The following is a 23,037-nucleotide window of genomic DNA, read 5'->3' on the forward strand; positions in this document are numbered from 1 at the left end:
TCCTAGGCGGCCCGGACACTGAGCCGCACACCGGGATGGTTAAAACGGAGGACCGATCCTCTCCGAGTCCTGGGCTCAGGTCCAAGCTCATGGAGCTGGCAGGGCCGCTGCTGGGGAGGTGCCCTCTGGGCTCTTCCTGGGTTCCCCCACTGTCTCTGGGGCTCCGGACGCAGACTCCTCCCCCCAAACCCCGCCTCAACGCGGCACGCTCCTCCGACCTGCACGTGCTCTCCCCTCTGCGCGATGACTCTGGGCATGAGGGATTGAGACCAGCCTAAAGCCTCCCTTCAATTTCTCTCTGTAAAGGCTGTCATTCCAAACCAGGTCACGTTCTAAGTTACTGAGAAACAGTACTTCCTAGCTTTTGGGGGACACAACCCATGACGACCATCGGCCGTGAATGTGACACACACAGGATGTTCCTTCAGCGACCACAGCGGCACAAACAAGTACAGGTCCCGAGTGCTTCCTCCAGTCAGGAGGGATCCTGCGGGAGCTGCGGGCCTGTGCGCAGGGCAGCGGGGACGCCCCGCCGGGCACGGGCAGGCGTGTGCCCACGGGAGCGGAGTGGGGAGGCGACAGATGGGGGGCCTGGCGTTCACACACCCGCCGTGCTCAGCACGCCAGGCCTCCACCCTGGGGCAGAGGGCGAGGCCCCGCGGGGGAGCCGGTGCACGCGTCTCACGTGTGGGAGACCAAACCGGGAGACAGACGGGACACGCACACAGCAGACGACCCGCATCGGCAAGGGCAGCGCCCTGGCCAGCTGAGGCAGCGCGAGGGAAGGAAGCAGGACTCCACTTTTATGCAACGTCTTTTTAATTAAAATACATAATTCAAAACGTGTACACGTGTTAACTCTGGGCTCACAGTTCATCACTCTGTGTGCTTCTCTGCTGTTTTAACTTCTTGAACCAGAAAAGTGACGGTGACGACGCTGAGGGTGTCCAGTGTCATGAGGTCTCTGAGGACCTGGCCCCCGAGTCTCCCAGTCCCAGGTGTGGACAGCCAGCGGCCAGGACCTGCGCGCGGCCGGGGCCCTCAGGGCTGAGGCCCCGCCAGGGTCCACCAGGTGCACCCCATGTTCAGGCCTCCTGGGCTCTGCCGCTGTCGGGGGGACCCCAGGGTGGGCATGGCTGCTCCTGTGGTGACACAACGCCAGGCCCTCCCCTCCCCCGAAGACAAAGCCACCAGCACTCTGCAGGCCCGGGGGCCCCGCTCTCCACGGCAGCCTCTGGCAAGACCTGAAAGACGGAAGCCGCCCAGCAAGCAGTCTCCCAGGAGAACAGCTGACCTCCCCGAGGTCCGTGGTGTCCGGGAGCCTCGGGACACTCGGGAGACGGCCAGGGTCGCTGCCCCCAGGGCCGGAGCCAGGGCAGCACTTGGCAGAGCGCCGAGGGTCTGAGCGCGCCTCTCTGCGCCAACGGGGAAGTTGACGTGTCTCGGCAGGGCTGGGCCCACCGCCCACACCCCGCAGGGCGGGGGACACGGGGCACCCGCCGCGTGCAGCCTGGTCAGGCTGGCCCAGCAGGGCTCTCCTCCGAGCGGCAGCCAGGCCCAAGGCCGGCCCTCCTCTCCCGGGCTCCTCGCCGCGGCCGCCCTGCTGCAGGCTGAGGGCTCCAGGCCTGCGGGGCACACCCAGCAGGGACGCACAGCCCCTCAGCCCAGCCCCGCTCAGGACGGGCCCCTCAGGACAGCTCAGCAGAGCCCACCCAGCGCGGGGCCCTGCTGTGCGAGAGGCGGCTAGAGCCCCGTCAGGTCCACGATGGCTTTGATGAAGATGGCGTCGTCACGCACATAGGAGTTCTTGGCCTCCATCTTGGAGACGGGGCAGAAGAGCGGGCAGCCGCTGGCGATGTTCATGTCGCTGACCGGCCTCTGGAAGGACGACGAGGTCACGTCGGGCCTGAAGGCGTCAATCACGTGCTCACGGTGGTTCTGGTCCAGCAGCATCAGGGTCACCTGGAAGAGCACCCGGGGGCGAGGGGGCGTCACCCCGCGGCCGGCCGGGCTTGTCCGTCTCTGCCCTGCCCTGTCTGCTGACAGAGACCCGAGGCTGGCGCGCGGCCCGCGGGCCTCATGGGCGTTTTCTCAGGAGCTCCCAGCTGCCCCGGCCCAGGAGCAGCGCTCTCCAGGGAGAAGCAGGACCCCGCCCCACGCTCGGGGACACCACGCCCTCCGCGAGGGCCACGGGGCTGCGTCCCCTCACTTCTGTGCTGGCCCAGACCCGGGTCCCCGCTTCAGCCCGGCTGCCCGCCGCCCTGGCACACAGGCTCTCTGAGGCAGCTCTCCACGCACCGTGGGGCCGAGCAGCCACGGACGCCACCCGCCGCCCGGCAGCCCCACGCACCTTCTGGTTGAAGGGCCAGCGCAGGAGGGCGTCGTGCGGGCCGCGCATCAGCACGAAGAAGAGGGACAGGTGCGTGCCGCGCCCGGTGCCGTCCCCGTTGAGGTAGGCGCGCAGGCACATCTTGTAGCCGTACCTGCTGGTGTAGAAGGCTGCAGGGCGGGAGGCGGGGGTGAGCCCGGGCTCGAGGAGGGTCAGCTGCCGGCGCAGACAGACACAAAGCGCTCAGAAAGAGGGCCTGAACGTGAGCCCGCGTTGGTCTCACTGCCAGCCGGGAGGCTCGGGCCAGGTCAACGCACAGCTCGCAAGGCTCTGGGCCAAGGGCCAAGGTCAGCCACTTCCGGTCCGGACGACCTCCCGTCCAACGAGGAGCGGAGGGGTGACTGAACGCAGTGGGGGCGGCCATGTAAGGGAGGCTGGTGCGGAGCCAGGAGTCAGGCCTGGAGCCGACCCCGACCCAGGGGTGGGGGTGGGAAGGCCCGGGAGAGCACCTGGGGAGAAGATGGCGGGCGTGCGGCCGGCCACGGCTTCCTGCCGCTTCCTGGAGAAGTCCGAGATCTTCCAGATGAACACGCCATCGAAGGTGGACGCCTCCATCTCCAGGACCTTCTGCTCCAGGTCGGCCATGGCCAGGTCCTTCAGGCCGATGCTCCTCTCCAGCTGCTGCACCTGGGGGTGCGGGGCCATGAGGACGGGCCTCTGCCGGCCCACGGAGACCAACCTCCGCCTGGCACGAACGAGCCTGTGAGGACCTCCAGGCCTGTCTCCCCTCCTCAGGAGGATGGCCCCTCGCCCAGCGCCTCAGCCTTGCGGGGCTCAGCTGTCGCGGGTCGGCTCCGTGCCCCCGAGACCCCCACCCCAGGAGGAAGCGTGTCTGTGAGTCCACACACACAGCAAGCACATCCCCGCGGCCACCTCTGCCCCGTCGGAGAAGGGACTCCGGGGACCTCTGCTCAGGCACAGGCAGAGCAGGGAGCCCGCCGGACAGCCAGGCGCCACCCAGCCCTGGCTCGGACACGCCGCGGCCCCCGGCCCGTCTGAGGCAGCCTGGGCAATGGGGACACGCGCCCCGCCCCCAGCACGGACCTTGTTGCTCAGGGCCTCGATCCTGTCTTGGTCCAGCCGGTGCTGCCGGCCGCAGGCCTCGGCCGTCACGGCCACCCGCTCCACCTCCCGGTTCAGCACACAGACGATGTTCTCAAAGGTGGCCGTCTTCCGCTCCAGGGCCTCGCACCTCTGTAGCAGCTCCGCTGCCCTGGAGGGTGTGCCGGCCTCCCAGGCGCCCTCGCCCTGGCCGAGCAGCGGGCGGCCGTCCCCCGGGGGCCGCCCGGCCTCCAGCAGGACGCCCAGCAGCAGGGCCAGGTGCTCCCGGAGCCGCTGCGCCTCGTGCTCCTGCTGCTTCTCGCTCTCCACCTGCCGAGGACACAGCGCTGAGCCCCGCCAGGCCCCGGGCCCGGACCTCTGAGCTGCCCAACCCTGCCGAGGCCCAACCCTGAGCTGCCAGCGCCACGCCCGACGCTGCACTCACCCTGTCCTCGAGACACAGACCTCCCTACGCGCCTCACTCGTGTTTAAGCTGCCGGAGGAACCATTACAGACACTGCCACACGGCTCGGGACGGGGGTGAAGGTCACCTTCAGGCAGTCCCCCCGCACAAACCTGACTTTGCAGCCACGTCCCTTCCAAAGCTCCACAGCGAGTGTGGAGGGTCAGAAAAACTAAGAAAGCCTAAAGCACAAATAAAGGGATGAAGTTTCACATGAGGCCTAGCGTGCGGGAACCTCGGATGCCTGACGTGGAGGCTCTGCTGAGGCTGCTGCTGGAGCCACGAGGTCAACAGGACGTGACCCTCCGAGGGCCGGGAAGAAGCCATTCACGCCCCAGGCCCCTCTGCTGGTGCTAACAGCCCCTCAGCCCACGAAATAACCAGCACCGCAGTGTCCAGAAGCAGGCAGGCACACACAGACCAAGGGGACGGAAGGGGCCCCACCCTCATTCACCCGCAGAAAAACAAAGCAGGTGCTGAGATCCAGCGACGTCAAGTCAGCAGGTAACAGCACTGCCAGCAGGCTGCCCCCACCGAGAGCAGAGGGCTGGGGTGCCCGTCTCTACCGGCCAGGCTTACACACACCCAGCCCTCGGGGACACGGAACAGGTGAGAGAGGAGGGCCGGGGCCACGCGCACAGGGGGCTGCCCAGACCCAAGGGAGCCGCAGAGAAGCGGGCAGCCGCGGCTGCAGAGAGGTGGGTTCAAGGTCCAGAGAAAGCCGGTGTGCCGGAGGACAGCTGGGCCAGTGGCTGGAGCAGGATCACACAGCAGGGCCATGCAGACCACAGAAGCGAGGGGGGGAGGGCTGGGGGCTGTCTGGGCAGAACAGAAGCTCGTCCGGAGACTGGCCGGGACACGAGACAGGAGGCAGGTCCAGGATGACCACGGGGCTTGTGGCCGCAACAGCCAGGTGAAGCGAGGTGAGCGAATGGGCAGTAGTGTGGCCAGAGCCGGGGGGGGGGGGGGCGCAACATGCTGGCCTTCCTTTCCACGGGGTGGCTAAGGCTGGGCACTGGGGATCACCGGGAGGATGTGGACAGAGCCAGGACACCCGCGGGCTGGGCTGGAGCAAGAGGGGAGATGTGTCCAGAAGGGCCTCTGCTTGAGAACCAGAAGCTGGGCCAGCTGCAGACTGGGACTCACCATCTCAGGGCAGCCGACGGCGTGGAATCGGCACGGGACTCGACATCTGCCACACGTCCGGACGTGGTCCTGAAACTGATGGGCCTGGGGTCAACACCGCTCCGCCTCTGCTCCGGCCGCTCACCCCTGCAGCCCCGACCAGGTCAGAGTCCGAGCAAGGGTTCCTGGACCCACCCCACCGGCCTCTGCATACTCAGGCCAGACAAAGCCCAGCAAGGTGCTCCCAAAGCCGCAGGGCACCCACATACTCATGCTCACACGCACACGTGCAAACTCAGCCACGTGTGTGCTTGAAGCCAGCACAGGCTGAGGGACATCCCAGATCACCCGCGGAGCCTCTGTTCCCCGCGCAGGCCTCCGAGTCCCAGAAAGCAGCCCTGCCGCCTCCCCGCCAGCCGGTCTACAGCCCCGGGGATCTAAGGCTAGCGGTGAGTTAGCGGGAGTGGCTCAGTCCTATCTGACCCTTTGCAACCCCACGGGCTGTAGCCCGCCAGGCTCCTCTGTCCATGAAATTCTCCACGCAAGAATACTGGAGTGGAATGCCATGGCCTCCTCCAGGGATCAAACTACACCCCAATATTAAAAAAAATGGGGGGGATACTAGTGACACTCAAGGCAGAAAAGCTCTCGGTCATGCTCACAACCCGAGCGTCACCACCTGAAACCAGCTGGGATGCAGTCCTCGCCCCGTGTGACCAGGCCTGAGGCACGGAGGCCGGCAGGGCGCAGCGGGACGGGGCCCCCTGCCAGCCCGGGAGGGCCTCAAGCCCCCAAGCGCCCAGAACGCACTCGCCTCCCAGTCCTCGGCCTGGAACACCGCGATGGCCCAGCACACCTGCGAACAAGCTCTACAGAGCGACCCCAGGTGCTCAAAGGAGGAGGAGACAGACAGACTCTGTCAGAAGCACCACAGCCGCCTCCCCGAGGACAGGCCACAGGGCTCGCATCCTCCCCCCGGAGCAGAGGGCCGGAGAGAGCTGGCCACACAGGTCAGCTCCCCGCACAGCCAGCAGGGACGTGAAAGGGATCTGTGAGACCATGCGCTGCAGCAGCAGGCGAGAGCCGCCTCCCCCCGTCCCACCCTCAGAGGCCGAGACCCCAGGGCACAGGGAGCCCCAGCACAGCGCGGAGCGCCCGAGTACCAGGTCCCCGCCCCCGCGGGCCGAGGGCGCAGCCGCCGGGCGATGCCGTGGGAGGGGGGACACGGAGCCCACCCCCGCCCCAGAGCGCCCACCTTCTCCCGGGCGATCTTCTTCTTGCCGCAGCCGTCGCACGTCAGGGGGAACTTGGGGCAGATCTGGTGGTGTGCCTGCAAGGGGCACAGCGGCCGTCAGAGCTCCGGCCGGGCGTGCAGGGCATCCGCAGGCTCGGGGCCGGGCCTGTCTGGCCATCAGAGCCCCGTCCGGGCGCATGTGGGGGGCATCCGAGGCTCAGGGCCAGGCCCGTCTAGCCATCAGAGCCCCGTCCAGGCGCATGTGGGGGGCATCCGAGGCTCAGGGCCGGGCCCGTCTGGCCATCAGAGCCCCGTCCGGGCGCATGAGGAGGGCATCCGCAGGCTCGGGGCCAGGCCCGTCCGGCTGCCAGGAGGCCGAGGCAGGGAGACACGGCCCCACGTGCCGCCCGCGCGCTCACCTTCATGTCGGCTGGGCAGCAGGGCGCCCTGCAGTGCCGGCAGCTGAGGCTCCGCTCCGGGCATTCGTGCTCCAGGTGGTGCTCCTTCTCGCCGAGGCGCACGAGGCCTTTGCACGCCGGGCACTCGGTCAGCAGGAATGGGCAGTGTCCCTCGTGGCAGCTCTGGCAACAAAGGGAGCGGGTGTCGGCTGCCGCTGCGGGACTCTGGCCGCAGCCGCAGTTCTGTCCGGGCCACGGGACCCCAGTACTCACTCCGGCACCCCTGCTCAAGGGCAGAGGTCAGGACCCAGGTCCAGCTGGCGGAGCCCCACCTTCCGGACACAGAGGGGACAGTGAGGGGGGCACGGAGGCAGAGGGACAGGCTCTTAGAGGACGAAAGGCAGAGGAGAGCCACCGCGGCCCAGGGGACAGTCAGAGGCCCCTCCCCTCGCCCTCCTGCAGCTGAGGCCACGGGTGAGGCGGCCGGGGACGCGGGGTCCCAGCCTGGGGCTCTGAACGATCAGCCAGGCCCAGGCTGTCCCAGGAGAGGTGACGCCGCGGGTGCTGTGCCGCGGCCGTGAGAGCCGGGCCTGCCGGGCGCTGGGGTGGCCACGGGGTGAGTGGGGAGGCGGAGGCGGCTGGAGAAGTGAGAAAGCATGGGCGGGGTGGCAGGCCCAGGGGACAGGCAGAGACCGGGAGAGCCGTCAGGAAACCTGGCCGGAAGGGACACAGGAGGAGGCAGGAAGCAGAAAACGGGACATGATGCTTTGTGTGCGATCGTTTTATAAAAACTGCAGTCCAATCCACATCACGTCAACATGACCACTCGGTGGAGACGCAGGCCGGGCGCCTGCCAGGCGCGGGCCGCTCTGGGCTGCAGGGCTGGGTGCCCCAGCGGTCAGCCACAGTGACCCTGAAGGAGGAGGAGCCTCCCTCAGGCCGCCTCCACGTGGCCCACCGTCCAGGGCGGTGTGCACACACGGCCTCCACCTCACGCAGCAGGCTTGGCTGCGGGGAAAGCAGAACCCCAGGAGCACCCCGGAGACTCGGCATGGGGGGCCCCTCCAGGCAGCCGGGGTGCCCCAGGACCCCAGCTCCACGCTGCCCCAGGAGTGCACATCAGATGGGATGCAGCCCCCAGGCAGCCCCACACGGCCGGGGGGGCGTCAGGGACGCTGCTGCGGAGGCTGGGCCCCGGGACGCAGACGGGCCGTGCGGCGGTGGGCAGGACGATGCCGGGTGCGGCGAGCAGACCGGAGGGACCCCTGCCCCGGGGCTGCCGCCCTGCAGGCACGCCCGGGGGCACGTCCCTGAGCCCCAGGGCACCCCAGCTCCCCAGAGGGTTCTGGTCTGACCGCACTGAGCACAAGGCAAACCACAAGCAGGCAGGCGCCTCAGACGCGCCCGCGGCTCCGGAGGCACGGACGGCAGCGCCCGGGGCACCTGGACCTGATCCCTGCAAACGCTGTAGGCTGGGCACGGGGCAGCCCGGCCACGCCCAGAGAGGAAGGCCTGTCCTGGCTGAGCCCGGCCCCACTCCACGGCGGCCGCCCCTGGGCCCGGAGCAGGGGCACGCTCAGGGGCCGGGCCGGGCCGGGCCGGCTCCGTCAGCTCCACTCCTCTCGGATGGCATGGAGAAATCAACAAACACGCCGTCAGCCAGAGTTCAAACCAAATGCTCAGGCGTTTCAACTCTGGACACCCCGGCAGGGGCCAGCACGCCCGCTCTGCGCCCCTCTCAGCTGCGGCGGCCCCACAGCCTGGTCCCCACCCAGGTCCGCCCGGACCCTCCTCTGAAGCCTGAGGCCCTTTCCCCCTGCTGTTCCCTGAGTCCCAGTTCTAGACAGCGGCCCCCAGCCACCCCCACCTACATTTAGCAGGCGCTCCACCATCTTCTGACTGAACTGGAACGCTATCTCACTGGGTTCTTAGAAAACGCTAGACATCACTGCAAGGGAAAAGCTTATTCAAAGGCTACACAGGATTTTCCCCATCTTTCCACACTCTCAGGAGCTCAGCTGCAGCCCCAGCATTTCCCAGCACAGCCCCAGTCTGAGCAAGCCAGAGGGCAGATGTCTTGGCGCAGGGCTGAGGGCGGGGCCCCCACGCAGCAAGGGGGCTGCCCGCACAACGAGGCGGCCTTGTCTGCAGTGGCCTCTCAAGCCGGTGACAGGTCATGCCTGCACCAGAGGCTGCACTCAGAGGCCAGGCAGGCCCGCCTCCCACATGACCACCCCCTCGGGGACTTTCCTGAGCTCCCAGGCCCAGCCAGGGACTTTCCAGCCCGCATGCCTGCAGGGCCAGCGGGCCCACGGCTGGCTGTGGTCCCAGGCTCTCGGCCAGAGGCCCTCGAAGCTGCCACCCGCACTGCCAGCCGGAGGCAGGAGCAAGCCCCGAGGGTTTGGGAGCTGGGGTTACTCCACCTGTCCCCAGGGACCTCTGGTCCCCTCAAAGAGCATCACGGCGTCCCCCAGCCTCCCAGGGAGACCCTGCCCCAAGGCCTCCTCTCTGGACAGCCCCAGGCAGCAACAGGGCAGGCCCGCCCACAGACGGGCTCCCCGTCTGTGCCTCTGCCCCCCGGTGGCCCAGGGACTGGGGGCCTGCTCCCGGGAGGGGCACAGGGAGGCCTGGTGCCTCATCAGAGCAGAGCACGCCTCCTGTCCACCCGACCACAGGCTCCCCCACAGACGCAGACAAGCTGCTCTGGCAAAATGCAGACCCCGAGAGCCTGAAGCCAACGTCGAGTCGGGCAACAGGGAACACCGCTGGGCAGTGCCCAGGGCCAGAAGCAGGAAGAGAGGAGCCCTGGGGACCCGGGATCCCCACTCCAGGGCCGACGGGCCCCGCCCTCAGGTGGAAACTCAGGACAGCCCGCACACCGCACTGCTGGGAGGCTGCTCTGTGGTCCGGGCAGCCCTGCGCAGAGAACAGGGGCCCTGCAGCCTACCGGGGGGGCTGTACGGCCCCGAGGCCTCCCCCGGGCCCCACACACACAGGAGCCCCATCGCCTCGGGCTGGGCCCGGCCACCCTGCCCTGTCGCGCTCCCCGCCCTCAGACCCCTCGTCAGACCCCAAGGCTGAGAGTGGCCTCAGCGTGACGGCCCAAGGCCCCTCCCCTTGCAGCCTGGGGCAGGCTCCCCTGTTCTCAAGACTAGGCCTAGCCCGGGGTATGACCCACCACAGCGTGGGGACCCCGTCTTCCGCGGGCAGCACCCGGCCACCGGGAAGTGCTGAGGGCACGGCTCGTGGGGGCGACCCGCAGAGGAGAGCCTCCAGTGGCATGCGGGCCCCCGGAGGAGCCCTGGCCCGGCTCCCGAGGAGACGGCAGGGCGGCAGGCCCGGCTGCCAGAGGGAGGCTGGCACACAGGTGCCCCAACCTGCCAGAGGGGCCCACAAGAGACGCACCCAGCCACTGCCCTTGTCGCTGGCACCTCGTCAAGACGCCTTCCTGTGACCCCAGGACCGACAAGCAGGCCACTCCTGCATCCTCCAGCGAGAACACACTCAGTGAGGGGACAACACAAGCCCAGCAGCGAGAAGGCTGACTCCTCGCCCGTGTGGCGCTTGGGCCAAGCCGGGCCCCGCGCACACCGCTGCTCCTCATCCCCCGGCCACCCCAGGAAACGCCCGCAGACAGCGAGCTCCCTGCCTCCCGGCCACCCCAGGAAATAGCCACAGATGGCGAGCTCCCCGCCCCCGGCCACGCGTCCGGCCACCCCAGCGGCAGCTGCCTCTCCTCCGTGGAAGCCGACGCTGCCCTGGGGGAGGCAGAGCCGGCGCCAGGCAGCCCCTACCTCGTACTCCTTCAGGGTCCCCTTCCAGGAGCAGCCCTCGCTGGGACAGACTGCCGGCAGGCTCTCCACCTCCCTGCGGGCAGCATTGTCCGGGAACGCCTGGGGAGAGAGCGGCCCTCGGGTGAGCCCCCCGCCAGCCGCCCCAGGCCCAGGGCCAGGCTCAGGCCAGGCCGCCCCTCCTGACACGGCCAGCACAGCGCCGATGGCTCACTCACCGAGCTGCTCTCCAGGATCGAGACGCCCTCCTCGTAAATGCCCTCCTGCACGCAGGCGGCGCAGCTCTGGGGCCCGGAGCTGAGGCGGGAGTGGCCTGTGAGCTTGCCATGTGCGGCGGGCAGCCCGCCGGCCGCCAGACCCACCCCATGGCCCCGGAGTGCCCACAGCCACCAAGCAGGGCAGCCAGCAGGCACAGGGCCGTGTGCGCCCGCAGAGCCCACACGTGGACATGGGAACCGGGGACACTGTCCTCCTGAGGACCAGCCACTGCCCCCGCCCCCAAGCCCTCAGGGACATGGGCGCCCGGTGCAAAGGGCTGCGAGCCTGCGGCTCCAGCAGACTGCGTGGTTCCCAGTAGAGACACGGAGGAGCGGGAGGACTGACCCGGGAGAGAGGAGCGGGAGCACTGACCCGGGAGAGAGGAGCGGGAGCACTGGCCTGGGAGAGAGGAGCAGGAGCACTGAGCTCGGGAGAGAGGAGCGGGAGGACTGAGCCCGGGAGAGAGGAGCGGGAGCACTGACCCCGGGAGAGAGGAGCGGGAGCACTGACCCGGGAGAGGAGCGGGAGCACTGACCCAGGAGAGAGGAGCGGGAGCACTGACCCCGGGAGAGAGGAGCGGGAGCACCGACCCGGGAGAGGAGCGGGAGCACTGACCCAGGAGAGAGGAGCGGGAGCACTGACCCAGGAGAGAGGAGCGGGAGCACCGACCCGGGAGAGGAGCGGGAGCACTGACCCCGGGAGAGAGGAGCGGGAGCACTGACCCCGGGAGAGGAGCGGGAGCACTGACCCAGGAGAGAGGAGCGGGAGCACCGACCCGGGAGAGGAGCGGGAGCACTGACCCCGGGAGAGAGGAGTGAGAGCACTGACCCAGGAGAGAGGAGCGGGAGCACTGACCCAGGAGAGAGGAGCGGGAGCACTGCCCCGGGGGACGCCCGCCTCGCCCCGCCGAGGGCCCCACCTCAGGATGCTGCTCAGGCAGAAGGAGCAGTAGCGGTGGCCACACTGCGCCTGGAAGGGCCTGCGGAGCACGTTCCTGCAGGCCGAGCACAGGTACTTGTCCTCGAGCTTGGTCCCCAGGAGGGTCTTGGAGAAGCCGGGCTGCAGCAGGTCCAGGGAGCTGGGAGGGGTCACGCTGGCTGCAGCCATGAGCGCCGCACCCCACCAAGCCCTAGGGGAGAGCACAGCGCGTCAGGGTGGGTCCGGGGACGCGTGCGGTCACCAGGGGCCGAGGCCACTGGGCTGTGGGGGTGATGTCTGAGGCAGGACACCGGTCTCGAACACGCAGGGGCCAAGGCTGAGGCAGCGGGCACCCCCCCCATGGGGCGGCCCCTCTCCCAGGCCAGCCCGCCCAGCCTCCATTCAACGGAGACCACAGTCCTCACTCCTCGGGCCCGGCCATCGCCTTGAGGCGGCGACCGTTAGGATGCTCGGCAAACACCGGACGGCTCTTACTGACTCGCCCGGTCAGCCTGTGGCGGCTTCCCACCCAAACGCGGCTGGCTGACCACACCTCCTGTGGCAGATGGAGCCCATTTCACTAACCCATGGACTTTACTCCTGTTGGACGCTAAAGAACCACAAAACAGTCTCTTTTTTGAGCAATAAAGAGAGAAAAGGCCCCAACACATTGCAGGCCTCACCTCCCCCTCAGCAGTCACAGCTCCCCAGCCCAGAGCGAGGGCGCCCTGGGAGGCCTCAGTGCTTACAGCCTTAAATATTTCATTCCAGTCGCATCTATAAATGCACTGTAATCCTTAACTGTAACAGAGCAAAGAAGGAAATGGCAACCCACTCCGCTATTCTTGCCTGGTAAAGTCCATGGACAGAGGAGCCTGGCAGGCTACAGTCCATGGGTTACATGACCGAGCATGCGGGTATGAGGGCGCAGGGAGATGGGTTGGTAGCCATAAACTGGTAGAACTAAAAAAAAAAAAAGAATCGTAACGAGGAACACCACAGAGGCTCTAAGCTCGTGCCCAGGCTCCACCCGAACCACCTGCTCGCAGAGCTGCCCGCCCAGACATCTCGGGCCCCTCTGGCCTGCACTGCACCCACCCGCGCTCACAGGCAGGCGGCCGGCGGCCTTTCTACTTAGGGTGACAGATGTCAGGGGTCAAGTGTCAGGAGCCTCCAACCTGGAACCAAACCCCTTCTGGGCCTGCCAAGCTTCCAGTTTATTTTCCAAATCCTGACTTCTCTCCAGCAAGGTGGTAAAAAACAAGGAGGAATGCGCCCGTGCGCCCGGCCCTGGCCTCGCGCTTAATCCACACCCCAAAATACGCTCCAGACAGGAATGCATTAACTTTACACAACAAAGTGACATTTTGTTAAACGGCATTTCTACTAGACAAAATTACTTACAGAATAACTCCAGTTACAGGGAGTTGGAGGACAGGCAAAGCTAACAGAAGATGAAGGAGCTGGGAGGTGGCTGCCCTGGGGCGATTCTGAGGCAGCAGGCGCTGGGGCTTCTCCCTGCTGGCAGCACCCAGACCCCCAGGGCTTCCTGAGCGATGGGGCCGGATTGCCCCTTCACCAGCACTCCCATCTCCTGGGCGGGGGAGGGGGGGGGTGAGGGGAACTAGAGATGACTTACTGACGATGTAATCAAGCATGCCTTCACAGTGGAGTCCTCTAGAAAACTCTAAACCAGGGGGTTTGGACAGCTTCTAGCTGGACACGGGGACGCGCACGGAGGGGTATGGCCGCCCTCCCCACCTCCGTACCTGGCCTGGGCATCTCTCCCAGCGGGCTGACACTTGAGATTCTCTGAGTTCTCAGAGCCCTGCTAGCAAATCACTGGCCCCAAGGAGGGGTCATGAAAAACCTCAATTTACAGTCAGCGGGTCTGAAGTACGGGAGGCCTCGCCTGCCCACTGCCATCGGAGGTGGGGTGGGGGCAGCTGTGTGGGGCCGAGCCCTGAACAGGGGGGCCTGTGCTGACTCCAGGCAGCCAGGACACCGGTCGGCGTCCATCGAGAAACGGACGGCTTCCCTGGTGGCTCAGTGGTGAAGAACCTGCCTGTCAATGCAGCAGACACGGATTCAATCCCTGGTCCGGGAAGATCCCAACACGCCGTGGGGCAGCAGAGCCTGAGCCACAGCTACTGAGCCTGCGCGCCCTGCAGCCCGGGAGCCGGAGAGAGCAGCCCCCACCCTCCCGCACGAGAGAAGAGCCCCCACAGCAACAAAGACCCAGCACAGCCAAAAGGAAACTAACTAATTAATTAAAAAAGAGAAAGAAATGGAGAACTGCTTGGTGTGGAAAAATCACACATTTGGAGTCAGAAACCTTGTGGGAAAAAAAAAAAGAAACCTTGTGAGTAGCGGAACAGAGTTTTCCACGTAGGAGGGTCAGTGCTACGGAGGGGAGGACTTCCAGGAGGCGAGCAGTGGCTGTGTGCGTGGACACAGGTGTGTCTGGCCGTACACTCAGCACTTGTACACTTTGCTGTGCAAGTATCTCATTTTTAAAATAAAGAGATGGAGCTTGTATTCCCAGAGAATCCAAAAAAGATGGTGAAATCCCTAATCATGGTACACTCACGCACATTTATCCAGAACAACCCTGCTTCATAACGTTGACGACAGCAGGGCAACCTTAGAAATGGGTTTTAACACAAAAGAAGCCCCCAGGTGGGCTGCAGCCCCTAGGAGGGTGGGGGCGCCTGGCACCTACTGCTTTTTGCCATTTCCTCCACTGCAGGCCCCCTTCGCAAGCCCAGGTCCCACCTGCGTGCACAGCAGGAGGACCTGTGGAAAGGGCCGTCCCTGTGGGAAATCACCCAGACCCCAACGGAGCCCCAGGCTGCTGGGCAGCTGGGCCCACCGTCCTCACCCGGTGCGTGGGAGTCAGTGAGTCATCTCGAAAGGGCGAGCTGCTGCCCAAACCAACATCACATCAAGGGTCGAACAGGCGGCTGCTGGGGGGCCACCTGTCGCCAGCAGACACACGGGTTCAACTCAAGAACCTCCCTCTGGGATGCCCCAATGCAGGGACTGAACTCCCCCAAATCCATGCTCCCACTGACAGCCGCCCCTGCTGCTTGCAATGCCTGGGCCCCCACCCCCCGGGTCTAAGCCGCCTGCACAACAAACCCCCCCAGGCCAGAGTCAGGGACTGACATCTGCACACGGTGTGCAGTGCGGCCCCCAGACCACAGCCCCAGGTGAGCATCCCGTTTACACGACGTACCTTCTTTCCAGCTCAACGTGATGCCAAGTGATCGGGTACCAACTCAGCACCCAGCAACTTCTGACACCAGACAAGAGGAGTAAACACTACACCCGCCCATCTCGCAGTGCCCGCTCACAGCTACTCGTGCCGCCAACGCACCCACATTCTTATTAAAAACTGGGCCATTCGAGGGTGGGATGTTCTGAGAGAATAGCACTGAAGCAAGTATACTATCAAGGGTGAAACAGATCACCAGCCCAGGTTGGATGCACGAGACGGGTGCTCAGGGCTGGTGCACTGGGAAGACCCAGAGGGATGGGATGGGGAGGGAGGCGGGAGAGGGGATCGGGATGGGGAACACACGTAAATCCATGGCTGATTCATGTCAATGTGTGGCAAAAACCACTACAATACTGTAAAGTAACTGGCCTCCAACTAATAAAAATGAAATTAAAAAAAAACTGGGCCATTGACAGGGAGACGGTAATGACGATGGAGCAACTGTGCCTCTTCGAGGCCTCAGTCCCACCTCCAGTGGGTCAGGAAACCCACTGGTTCTGCCTGCTACCCGTATCCAGAAGCGGGACTTCCCTGGTGTCTGGTGGTTAAGGATCCAGCTGCCGACGCAGGGGACACGGGTTCAGCTGAGCCCATGAGCCGTAAGTACTGAGTGGCAACGAGACCTCACACGCTGGAGCCACAGCTAGGGCACCCCTGCTGGCCGCACCCAGAGAAAGCCCACTTGCAGAAATGAAGACCCAACAACCTCCACCCCAAAAAACCCCAGCATCCAGAACCTAACCACACTGCAACTGCTGGGCCAGGCCACCATCCACCGTGACATGACTTACCGCAGGGCCTCCCCAGCCCCTTAAACACATGACGGGGACCTGGCTCCTCCCTCAGACCCCCCAGGCTGCCCAAGCAGGCTCTCGGATTCCCAGAGAGCCCTCCCCTGCTCTCCTGGGCACAGGGGCATCGCAGGCATGGCGGTAGGGAGGAGGGACCCGGGCATGTGCGGGCGGTTATGAGTGCCGTCCCTGCTCCCCAGGCTCCCGCTGGCCACCGACTCCCACGCCTGGGTCTGGCCCTTCCTCTGTGCTGTCCCCCTGACTAGCCCAGCCATGCCCTACCCCACTCCAGAGCAGGGCACCCCAATCCTGGAACCCGCACGGCATCACCCCTGCTACTCACCTCCTACCCCCACCGCTGCTGTGTAGTCACGTCCCTAAACCACAGCCAGTCCACAAGAACACCTGCCCCGAACGCCTCTCCACCACCTGCGGGCCTGCCGTCTCCGCCCTGCTGCTGGGAGCCTGCCTCCGTCCCTCCCCGGAGACACAGCCCCTCCATGGGACAGTGACACGCCCTCCCCCTGGACACACGGAGACCTTTAGGGAGCCACCCGTCTCCTGGAAGGAGCAGTCCTAGCACCCCTCGAGGACAGGGCATCGAGCCCAAGTCTGGACTCGAGGATGGAAGGAATGTGTGACCCCCACTCCAGGCATGATCCGTGGAGCCTGCAGGTCATTTTTTTCTGTGTTCTCTTCTCTCGACCTGCCACCCCTTGCCCGTGTGTGTGCCATCCTGCCGTGGAAACCCACCTGCCAGGCTGTGCCCAGTCCACACTGGTGCGCTGACCGTGCTGGCCGGTGGGCTGGCATCTCCCACTGCCGAGGGGCCCACACCTGACTCCAGTCAAAAGGCCTATTCTTCCCCCAAGAAAATACTGTCCCCAGCACCCAGTGATGACTATACATTCTCCGCTCTAGCCCCAGGTCACAAGCACTGTTGAGACAACCCATTCCCTCAGTTCCCCAGAGTGCCCGCATCAGTGATGCAAACACATGACCTTCACCTTTCCCGCCACGCGCCACGCACCACGCTGGGCACAGTGAGCGGCCCTGCCGCTGCCGCAGTCAACAGGCCAGGGCCACAGGGCACAAGGCAGCCTGGGACGCCCGAAGGGCCCGTGGAGCAGCCTGGGTGTCTCAGGAGGTGCCCACGCAGCTGTCCCCCACAAGGGGACGAGAGAGCACAGAGGCTCCACTCACAGCGCCGGCTTTTGGGGGCTGCAGCCCCGGGGGGGCTGGGCTTCAGCCCCGAGGTGGGCGGGCTGAGGTGGGAGCTGGGCCAGGCTGGGGGGTTAGAATCAGTCAGACGCCCAAATGTGTGAGGAGGCTACTGCCCCTCAGAAAAGGCTTTACAAAAGCACTTCTTAGGAGTTTGTTTGAAATTCAAGCAATAACGGAGTTTTATGGTATGCAAACTACACCGCCATAAAGCTGTTAAAAACTACAGAAACAACTCAAGCCACACTTTTGGGCCGGTTGGGACCTCCACCTAAAGTAAGTGACTGAGCTGCTAAAAGCTGTTGCCGGCCCCACCGCAGGGGACATGTAGCCCGTGAGTCACGCAGGGCCAGGCGCGAGGCCCGGCACACCCCCTGCCCTGCCAGTCTCTGGATCGGCCGAGCGGTGGCCGTCACGGGCGCAGCTGTCCCCGGCTCTCTCTGTCACCACCGCCGGGTCCACCGGGAGCCCGCTCGGCGTCCACTGAGCCTGTGGCCCCGCACACACGGCAGAGCCGGGTCCCCGGGCTCCGCCCGCCCCGGCAGCTGCCTCCGCTCTGGACCCCCGTACCCGCCCCCGGGCCCGGGGTCACCGTCGGGCAAGGGCAAAGCGCAGCGGGGCCGGGGCAGGCGGAGGGGCCCGCGGCGCCCCCCGAGGTCGGGGAGCCCGTCCGCACCCCAAGAGGGGCAGGAAAGGGTGGGGGCAGCGGCCGAAACTCGCGGGCGGCTCGAGGCGCGGCGACCCCGCCGGCCCCAAGCCCGCCCCAGCGGACGCCCCGCCGTTCGCGAACCTTCCTGCGTGGGGCCCGCTCCGACTTTCAGTTTCCGGCCCCGAGAAATCCCCTTAGGCGCGCGCGCCGCGGGGTCCGCGCCTCCCGCCGGGCCTCCCGGGTCCGCGCGCCACGCCATCCCGCGTCCCCGCCCCTAGACCTCGACCCCCGACCCCACCGCGACCCCGACCCCGACGTCAGGACTCACCAACGGTCGCCTCGCGCCCGGAACTGCCTGCCAGCCAGCCGCCGCGGCTGCCGCCGACCCGCCCCCGAACCCGCCTGACGGACTGCTGTGAGGACCTACCAGAGGCGCCCAGTAAGCCATAGCGAGCACCGACTGGCTAGATTTCTCCCCGCCCCCTAATTAGGACCCGCCCACCTGACGGACTGACACAAAAGCCTACCAAGGGCCTGCAGAGAGCCATAGCGGGGCCCGATTGGTTGGCCCTGTCCCCGCCCCTCCCGCCTCCTGACGGACTGACACTGGAGCCTACCAGAAGCGCGCAGGGAGCCGCAGCGGGCGCCGGTTGGGCGGGGCTGCTGCGCCTTGGGTACTTAAGTCTCCCGCGGGCTCTCTCCTGGCAGGACTCCCCGACTGCTTATGCTGGTGGTAGCTGTTCGCTCAGGGAGGGTCAACCCCAGGCCCAGGGTCCCGGCGCAGAGCTGGGCCCGAGAGTAGGTTACATTCATGAGAAAAAGTACAAACGGACCCCGCCGGTCTAAAGGGTGCTTGTGCTTAGCCGCTCAGTCGTGTCGGACTCTGCGACCCCATGGAGTGAAGCCCACAAGGCTCCTCTGTCCATGGGATTCTCCAGGCAAGAATACTGGAGCGGGTTGCCATGCCCTCCTCCTCCTTCCTGTCTACAGGGTAAAGACCTAAAGGGAGGTCTCCTTTCCGAGTAGTGAAGTGTTCTCTATCTAGCAGCGGCGACGGTTGCCAGACCTTACGAAAGTACAGATGCCGCTGAAATGTAAGCTTCAAAGTGGTTTAAATGGTGAATTTCACATTATGTGAATTTTACCACCAAACAAAACCAAATATACATACCTTTGGCCTACAGACACACAAGTGGAAACATTTAGAAAGGAGGCCACAGTCTTGACCAGAACAAAAGGACCCCGTCGGGAGGGGCAGGGCACTGCCTCTGAGCGTGCGACCCCAGGACAGCGTTTCTTATCTGCTGAAGGAGGGCGGGGACGATTCGGATTCTCTCCTGTGGGACACAGCTTTCTAAAGACCTGAGAACAGTCTCCTCTGACACCAGCATGGGGGAAAGGGGACGGCTCTCCCCATCTTGCAGGAAGGGACAGGCACGATACCTTTGGCAGGTCACGCAGCACACTGGGCACCCCCGCTCCAGGGGGAGCGTCGGAAGCCAAGCAAAGTGCCCAAGGACGGAGTGAAGGAAACCAGGCAGGCTGTGAAGCCACGTCATGTAAATGATCCACACGGCATCCAGAAGTACTCTCGTCATGCTGCATAAATCATGACTTGGAGTTGGAATTCCCCAGCCCCAAACACCACAGCCCTGCATGCAGCAGCGAGGCCACCCCGCGTCCAGCACGAGCTCTGTGAACCACAAGGCTGAGTTTGCCGCTCCCCTGGAGGCTCAGACAGTAAAGAATCTGCCTGCAGTGCAGGAGACCTGGGTTCAATCCCCAGGTCAAGAAGGTCCCCTGGAAGAGGACATAGCAACCCGCGCCAGTTTTCTTGCCTGGAGAATCCCATGGACAGAGGAACCTGGCGGGCTACAGTCCGCGGGGTTGCAGACAGTCGGATGGGACTGCATAACTAACATTTGCCACAAGCACCCCTGCCCCCCGCCCCCCCCCACCCTGTCCCCTCCTATGGGCTCCATGAGCCTTTCTCTCAAGGTTCATAGTTCATGGTGCTCTCAGGGTAAGGGGGTCTCTCCTCCTAGGGTCTGGGGGGCCGAGGCCGTCATGTGAACCCACAGGCAGCAAAAAAGGGAGGAGGTTCCCCACAGCAGCACCCCTCTTTCTTCAGGGTAAAGTCTGGAAGTCGTTCACCTGCCTCTGCAGTGCGTCCCCAGGGAGGCTCAGACCTCACTCACCCTTCCAGCATTGGGACACCACAGAGGCGCTGAGCTCAGGGCCCCATCAGCCCACCCTGCCTCCTGAGGAGGCTTCCTGGACGGAAGTCCCGCTTCCCCAGAAGGCGGCTGCCTGCAGCCCTTGGCACTGACAGGCCTGAGCTAATCTTGAAGGTCCTGGAGAGGCTTCCAGCATGAGAATGCTTTCATATCTTTCAAACTGCCAGTTCAGAGGGTCTCCGTGCATACACTGATCGATACACTGACAGTGTGTGTGTGTGTGTGCGTGCGTGCGTGGTTCTGGCAGCAGGCCCTGGAGAGACCTGGGAGATGGAGCCTTGACCGGGAGGGGCTGCTGACGGAGAGGCAGCCAGCCCACACCATCACCAGCTCGGAAGGTGGCACCTCGGTCCTGGCAGGCTGGGAAGGGATGACTCACTCTGGTCGTCGGGCGACGCAGGGGATTCCCACACAGGTTCCTTCCTGCCAAAAAGAAAGCAAAACTCAGCCTCTGAGGCAGCCATCCGGGAGGTGGCCGGGACAGCCCCAGCAGACCCTGCCGGGACCTGCGTCATCTGCCTGCTCCCTGAGGGCTGGGGCCTGGGGCCTCTGTCCAGCACCGGTGCCCCCCAGAAAGGCATGGGCCCGGCTACAGACCCGGGTGGATGCTGCCGTGGCTCCTGGCTTTTCTCAGCTCTCCCGAGCAGGCAGGACAGGCCCCACCCGCCATTCACTGGGCCTGCAGACCCCAGGCCGGGTGCTACCGCCGCCTCCCACTCTGCCCAAGGCCCCCTCCTCGGCCCCTGGCGCCTGCTCGGCCGCCTGGGCTTTCCTCTCCCAGGCCCCCATCAGCGCCCCAGGACACTTCCTAATGCCCGGGGCACCTCCTCTCCTCACTGGCACGGCTGGTGCCCTTGGACATCTCACCTCCCGTCCTTTACGCCCGGGCCTCTGGGAGAACAGCACTCAGCCCTGAGGCAGGAGGGTCAACATGGGCCCCCACTTGGGACCCTGGACGTGGGCTGCCCGCCTGTGCCCGAAGCTGTCCCCGGAGCAGAGGCCGAAGCTGGTAGAGCCAGCCTCCCAACACAGCCCACTGCCTGTCCTGAGAGCTCGGCCCTGAAGGTCCCCCCTGGGCTGCAGCTTCCGAAAGGAGCTGGTTTCACTCTCACTGTGTAGTCACCTGATGGAGGGGGTTCCAGAAAGTCCAGCCTCCAATCCTGCCCAGAATTCCCCTGCCCCAGCGCCAGCCACAAGGGGCTCCCCCGCCCCCCGGCCTGGAAGCACACTGCCCACGCTGTCCCTCCTCCAAAAAAGGAGAAAGAAGGGGGTGGTGAGGTCCAGCAGCTGACTTCACAGCAGGCAGTCTGGGAGCGGGGCCGCCCGAGCACGGAGGTGACAGTGTGTGCAGCGTCCTCCGTAAGCCGAGGTGGCAGAGAAGGGACAAACATGTCCGTTTGTATTTTGTATTCTCCGCAGACTTGGGAAGGATGCAGGAGGAAGTAATTGACATGCTGGGAGGCGGGGAGGGGCCAATTTCTCTGAACACCCACCGTTTTTAAACCACTTTATGGTACCACCTATTCAAAAACATTTGGTTTTAAACAACAGAAGGTCATTTTGGAAGCTCTGGAAAACACATAAAATTACCAAGAAGGCAAAGATCACCCCAAATTCCCCCACTTAGAAACAAGCTCTGCCCAGACTCCCCACTCAACACCCACCACCCTTCAGCCAATCTTACAAAATGGACCCCACTCCATATGCAGAACCACAGACCTGGGAGACAATCTCACGTTCAGAATCACAGGCGCCGGGGCTGCCCTGACCATCCCGGCCTCGGATCACCAGGCCAATCTGGCCCCAGAGCCTTTGCACCAGCCCACAGGTGGCCAGGACGAGCTACCTTCCTCCCCAGGCGCTGGACACAGCCTGGGCCCTCTAGGGTCTCAAGATAGAGAAGGTCTCTCTCCTTGTTGCCCTGTGTTAAGTCGGCCCTTCCCCCACGCCTGGTGAGACTAGCCTCGGGTGCTCCTGTCCTCCCCCAGATGTGGGTCCCTGGAGGGCAGCGGCCCCTTCGGGCTCAGTGGGGAGCAGCGGTCGGCCCGCGCGCGCCCTCTGCCGACCTCATCAGGAACTGCGGCCCTGGCCGCTTGACGCCGGAGGGACCTCCCGCCCAGGACCCGCACTTGCTTGCTACCTGTGGGGAACTCGCTCCACCGCCTCACCTCGAACCCGAAAACCCTAAGATGGCTCTGCTCACTCTCAGACCCAGCAGCTCCGTGTCGGAGAGGCTGGGGCTGGCCCTCGGGGATCTCCCAGGACCCCTCCGCAGCGACATTTCCTGCCCCACCACAGCCACCCTCCTCCATGGGGCTCCCTCCGGTCCAGGACCCAGCAGTCTACAGCCCACCTGGGACCTGTGAACCTAGCTCTGCCAGCTGTCCACCAGCCCTCCTAGCTTCCACAGACCCCAGGCCCATCCCCGGCAGCCGCACCCTCTCCTGCTGGCCCCCTCCCCTCCCCTGACCACCTGCAGAGGCCTGGCACCTGGCCCAGTCTGGGCGGGCCTACCTTCTGCAGCTGAAGGAGGTGGCTGCCAGTGTGCTGGAGAAGCTGGCGGCCTCCTCCACTCCTGGTCCAGCCACTTGCCCCCAGAGACCACAGCCTACCCTCTCCTCCCACACACCTGGCCTTTGCAGTCCTCACTGGGGATGCCCAATGGATCTTTCGGCTCCCCGTCTCCCGAGGACCGAGAGTATTCAGTGATGACAGCGGCCTGAAAAGAAGAGCTAGTGCTGGGAACGCTGTCTTGCTGAATTTCATGTAGACAGTCATGTAAAAAGTGAAAAGTAAATACACTCAATAAACAGTACAGAAAAGGGGAAAGTGATGGATCAAAACTTTCTTTACATTAACGTTTTTTCTCAAAAAAGAGGGGACTGCATATTCCAACACATCCATTTTTCACAGTAATGAATAACATCATAGACCAGTTTCTGTTTTCAAGTCTTAATATCTGCAAACTTGAGAACGTTTTTGTCACAATCAACCTTTTTCGTCGTCATGTTCAATAGACAATCCAGCCACATTTGTCCATCTATTCTCACTCGGAAGTGACCAAAGAATGCCCTTTATGAACCTTAACAAACTTATGGTAATTTTCTTTCACTTCGCCAGTATTCTTGCCTGGAGAATCCCATGGACAGAGGAGCCTGCCAGGCTACAGTCCACGGGGTCACAAGAGTCAGACATGACTCAGCGACTAAACCACCACCGCGGCCGCCGGCCAAAGCTGGAGT

At 64.7% G+C, this 23,037-nt stretch overlaps 2 protein-coding genes across 4 annotated transcripts; one reads left to right on the forward strand and one right to left on the reverse strand.

The window, feature by feature from the left end:
- Positions 1-801: 801 nt before the first annotated feature.
- TRAF2 (TNF receptor associated factor 2) lies at positions 802-17,950 on the reverse strand. Of its 3 annotated transcripts, none has more exons than XM_043916296.1 (11): positions 17,887-17,950; positions 11,619-11,828; positions 10,660-10,738; positions 10,445-10,543; positions 6,672-6,833; positions 6,274-6,348; positions 5,040-5,114; positions 3,434-3,760; positions 2,839-3,016; positions 2,351-2,499; positions 802-1,962 (listed from the first exon to the last, which is right to left on the reverse strand). In XM_043916296.1, exons 2-11 carry the CDS (start codon positions 11,804-11,806, stop codon positions 1,744-1,746), a joined length of 1,551 nt encoding a protein of 516 aa, XP_043772231.1. In that variant the 5' UTR covers positions 11,807-11,828; positions 17,887-17,950; the 3' UTR covers positions 802-1,743. The 3 variants fall into 3 exon arrangements, with proteins under 3 accessions (XP_043772231.1, XP_043772230.1, XP_043772232.1); XM_043916295.1 differs by lacking the exon at positions 17,887-17,950 and adding an exon at positions 17,700-17,837; XM_043916297.1 differs by lacking the exon at positions 17,887-17,950 and adding an exon at positions 16,442-16,466.
- LOC122702554 (proline-rich protein HaeIII subfamily 1-like) lies at positions 13,479-17,964 on the forward strand. The gene is made up of 4 exons (XM_043916131.1): positions 13,479-13,548; positions 14,367-14,501; positions 16,757-16,944; positions 17,296-17,964. The coding sequence occupies exons 1-4, from the start codon at positions 13,479-13,481 to the stop codon at positions 17,962-17,964; spliced, it is 1,062 nt and encodes a 353-aa protein (XP_043772066.1).
- The last annotated feature ends 5,073 nt before the right edge of the window (positions 17,965-23,037 follow it).

The sequence above is a fragment of the Cervus elaphus genome, chromosome 11 (genome assembly GCF_910594005.1).
Source record: "Cervus elaphus chromosome 11, mCerEla1.1, whole genome shotgun sequence".
NCBI classification, from domain to species: Eukaryota; Metazoa; Chordata; class Mammalia; order Artiodactyla; family Cervidae; genus Cervus; species Cervus elaphus.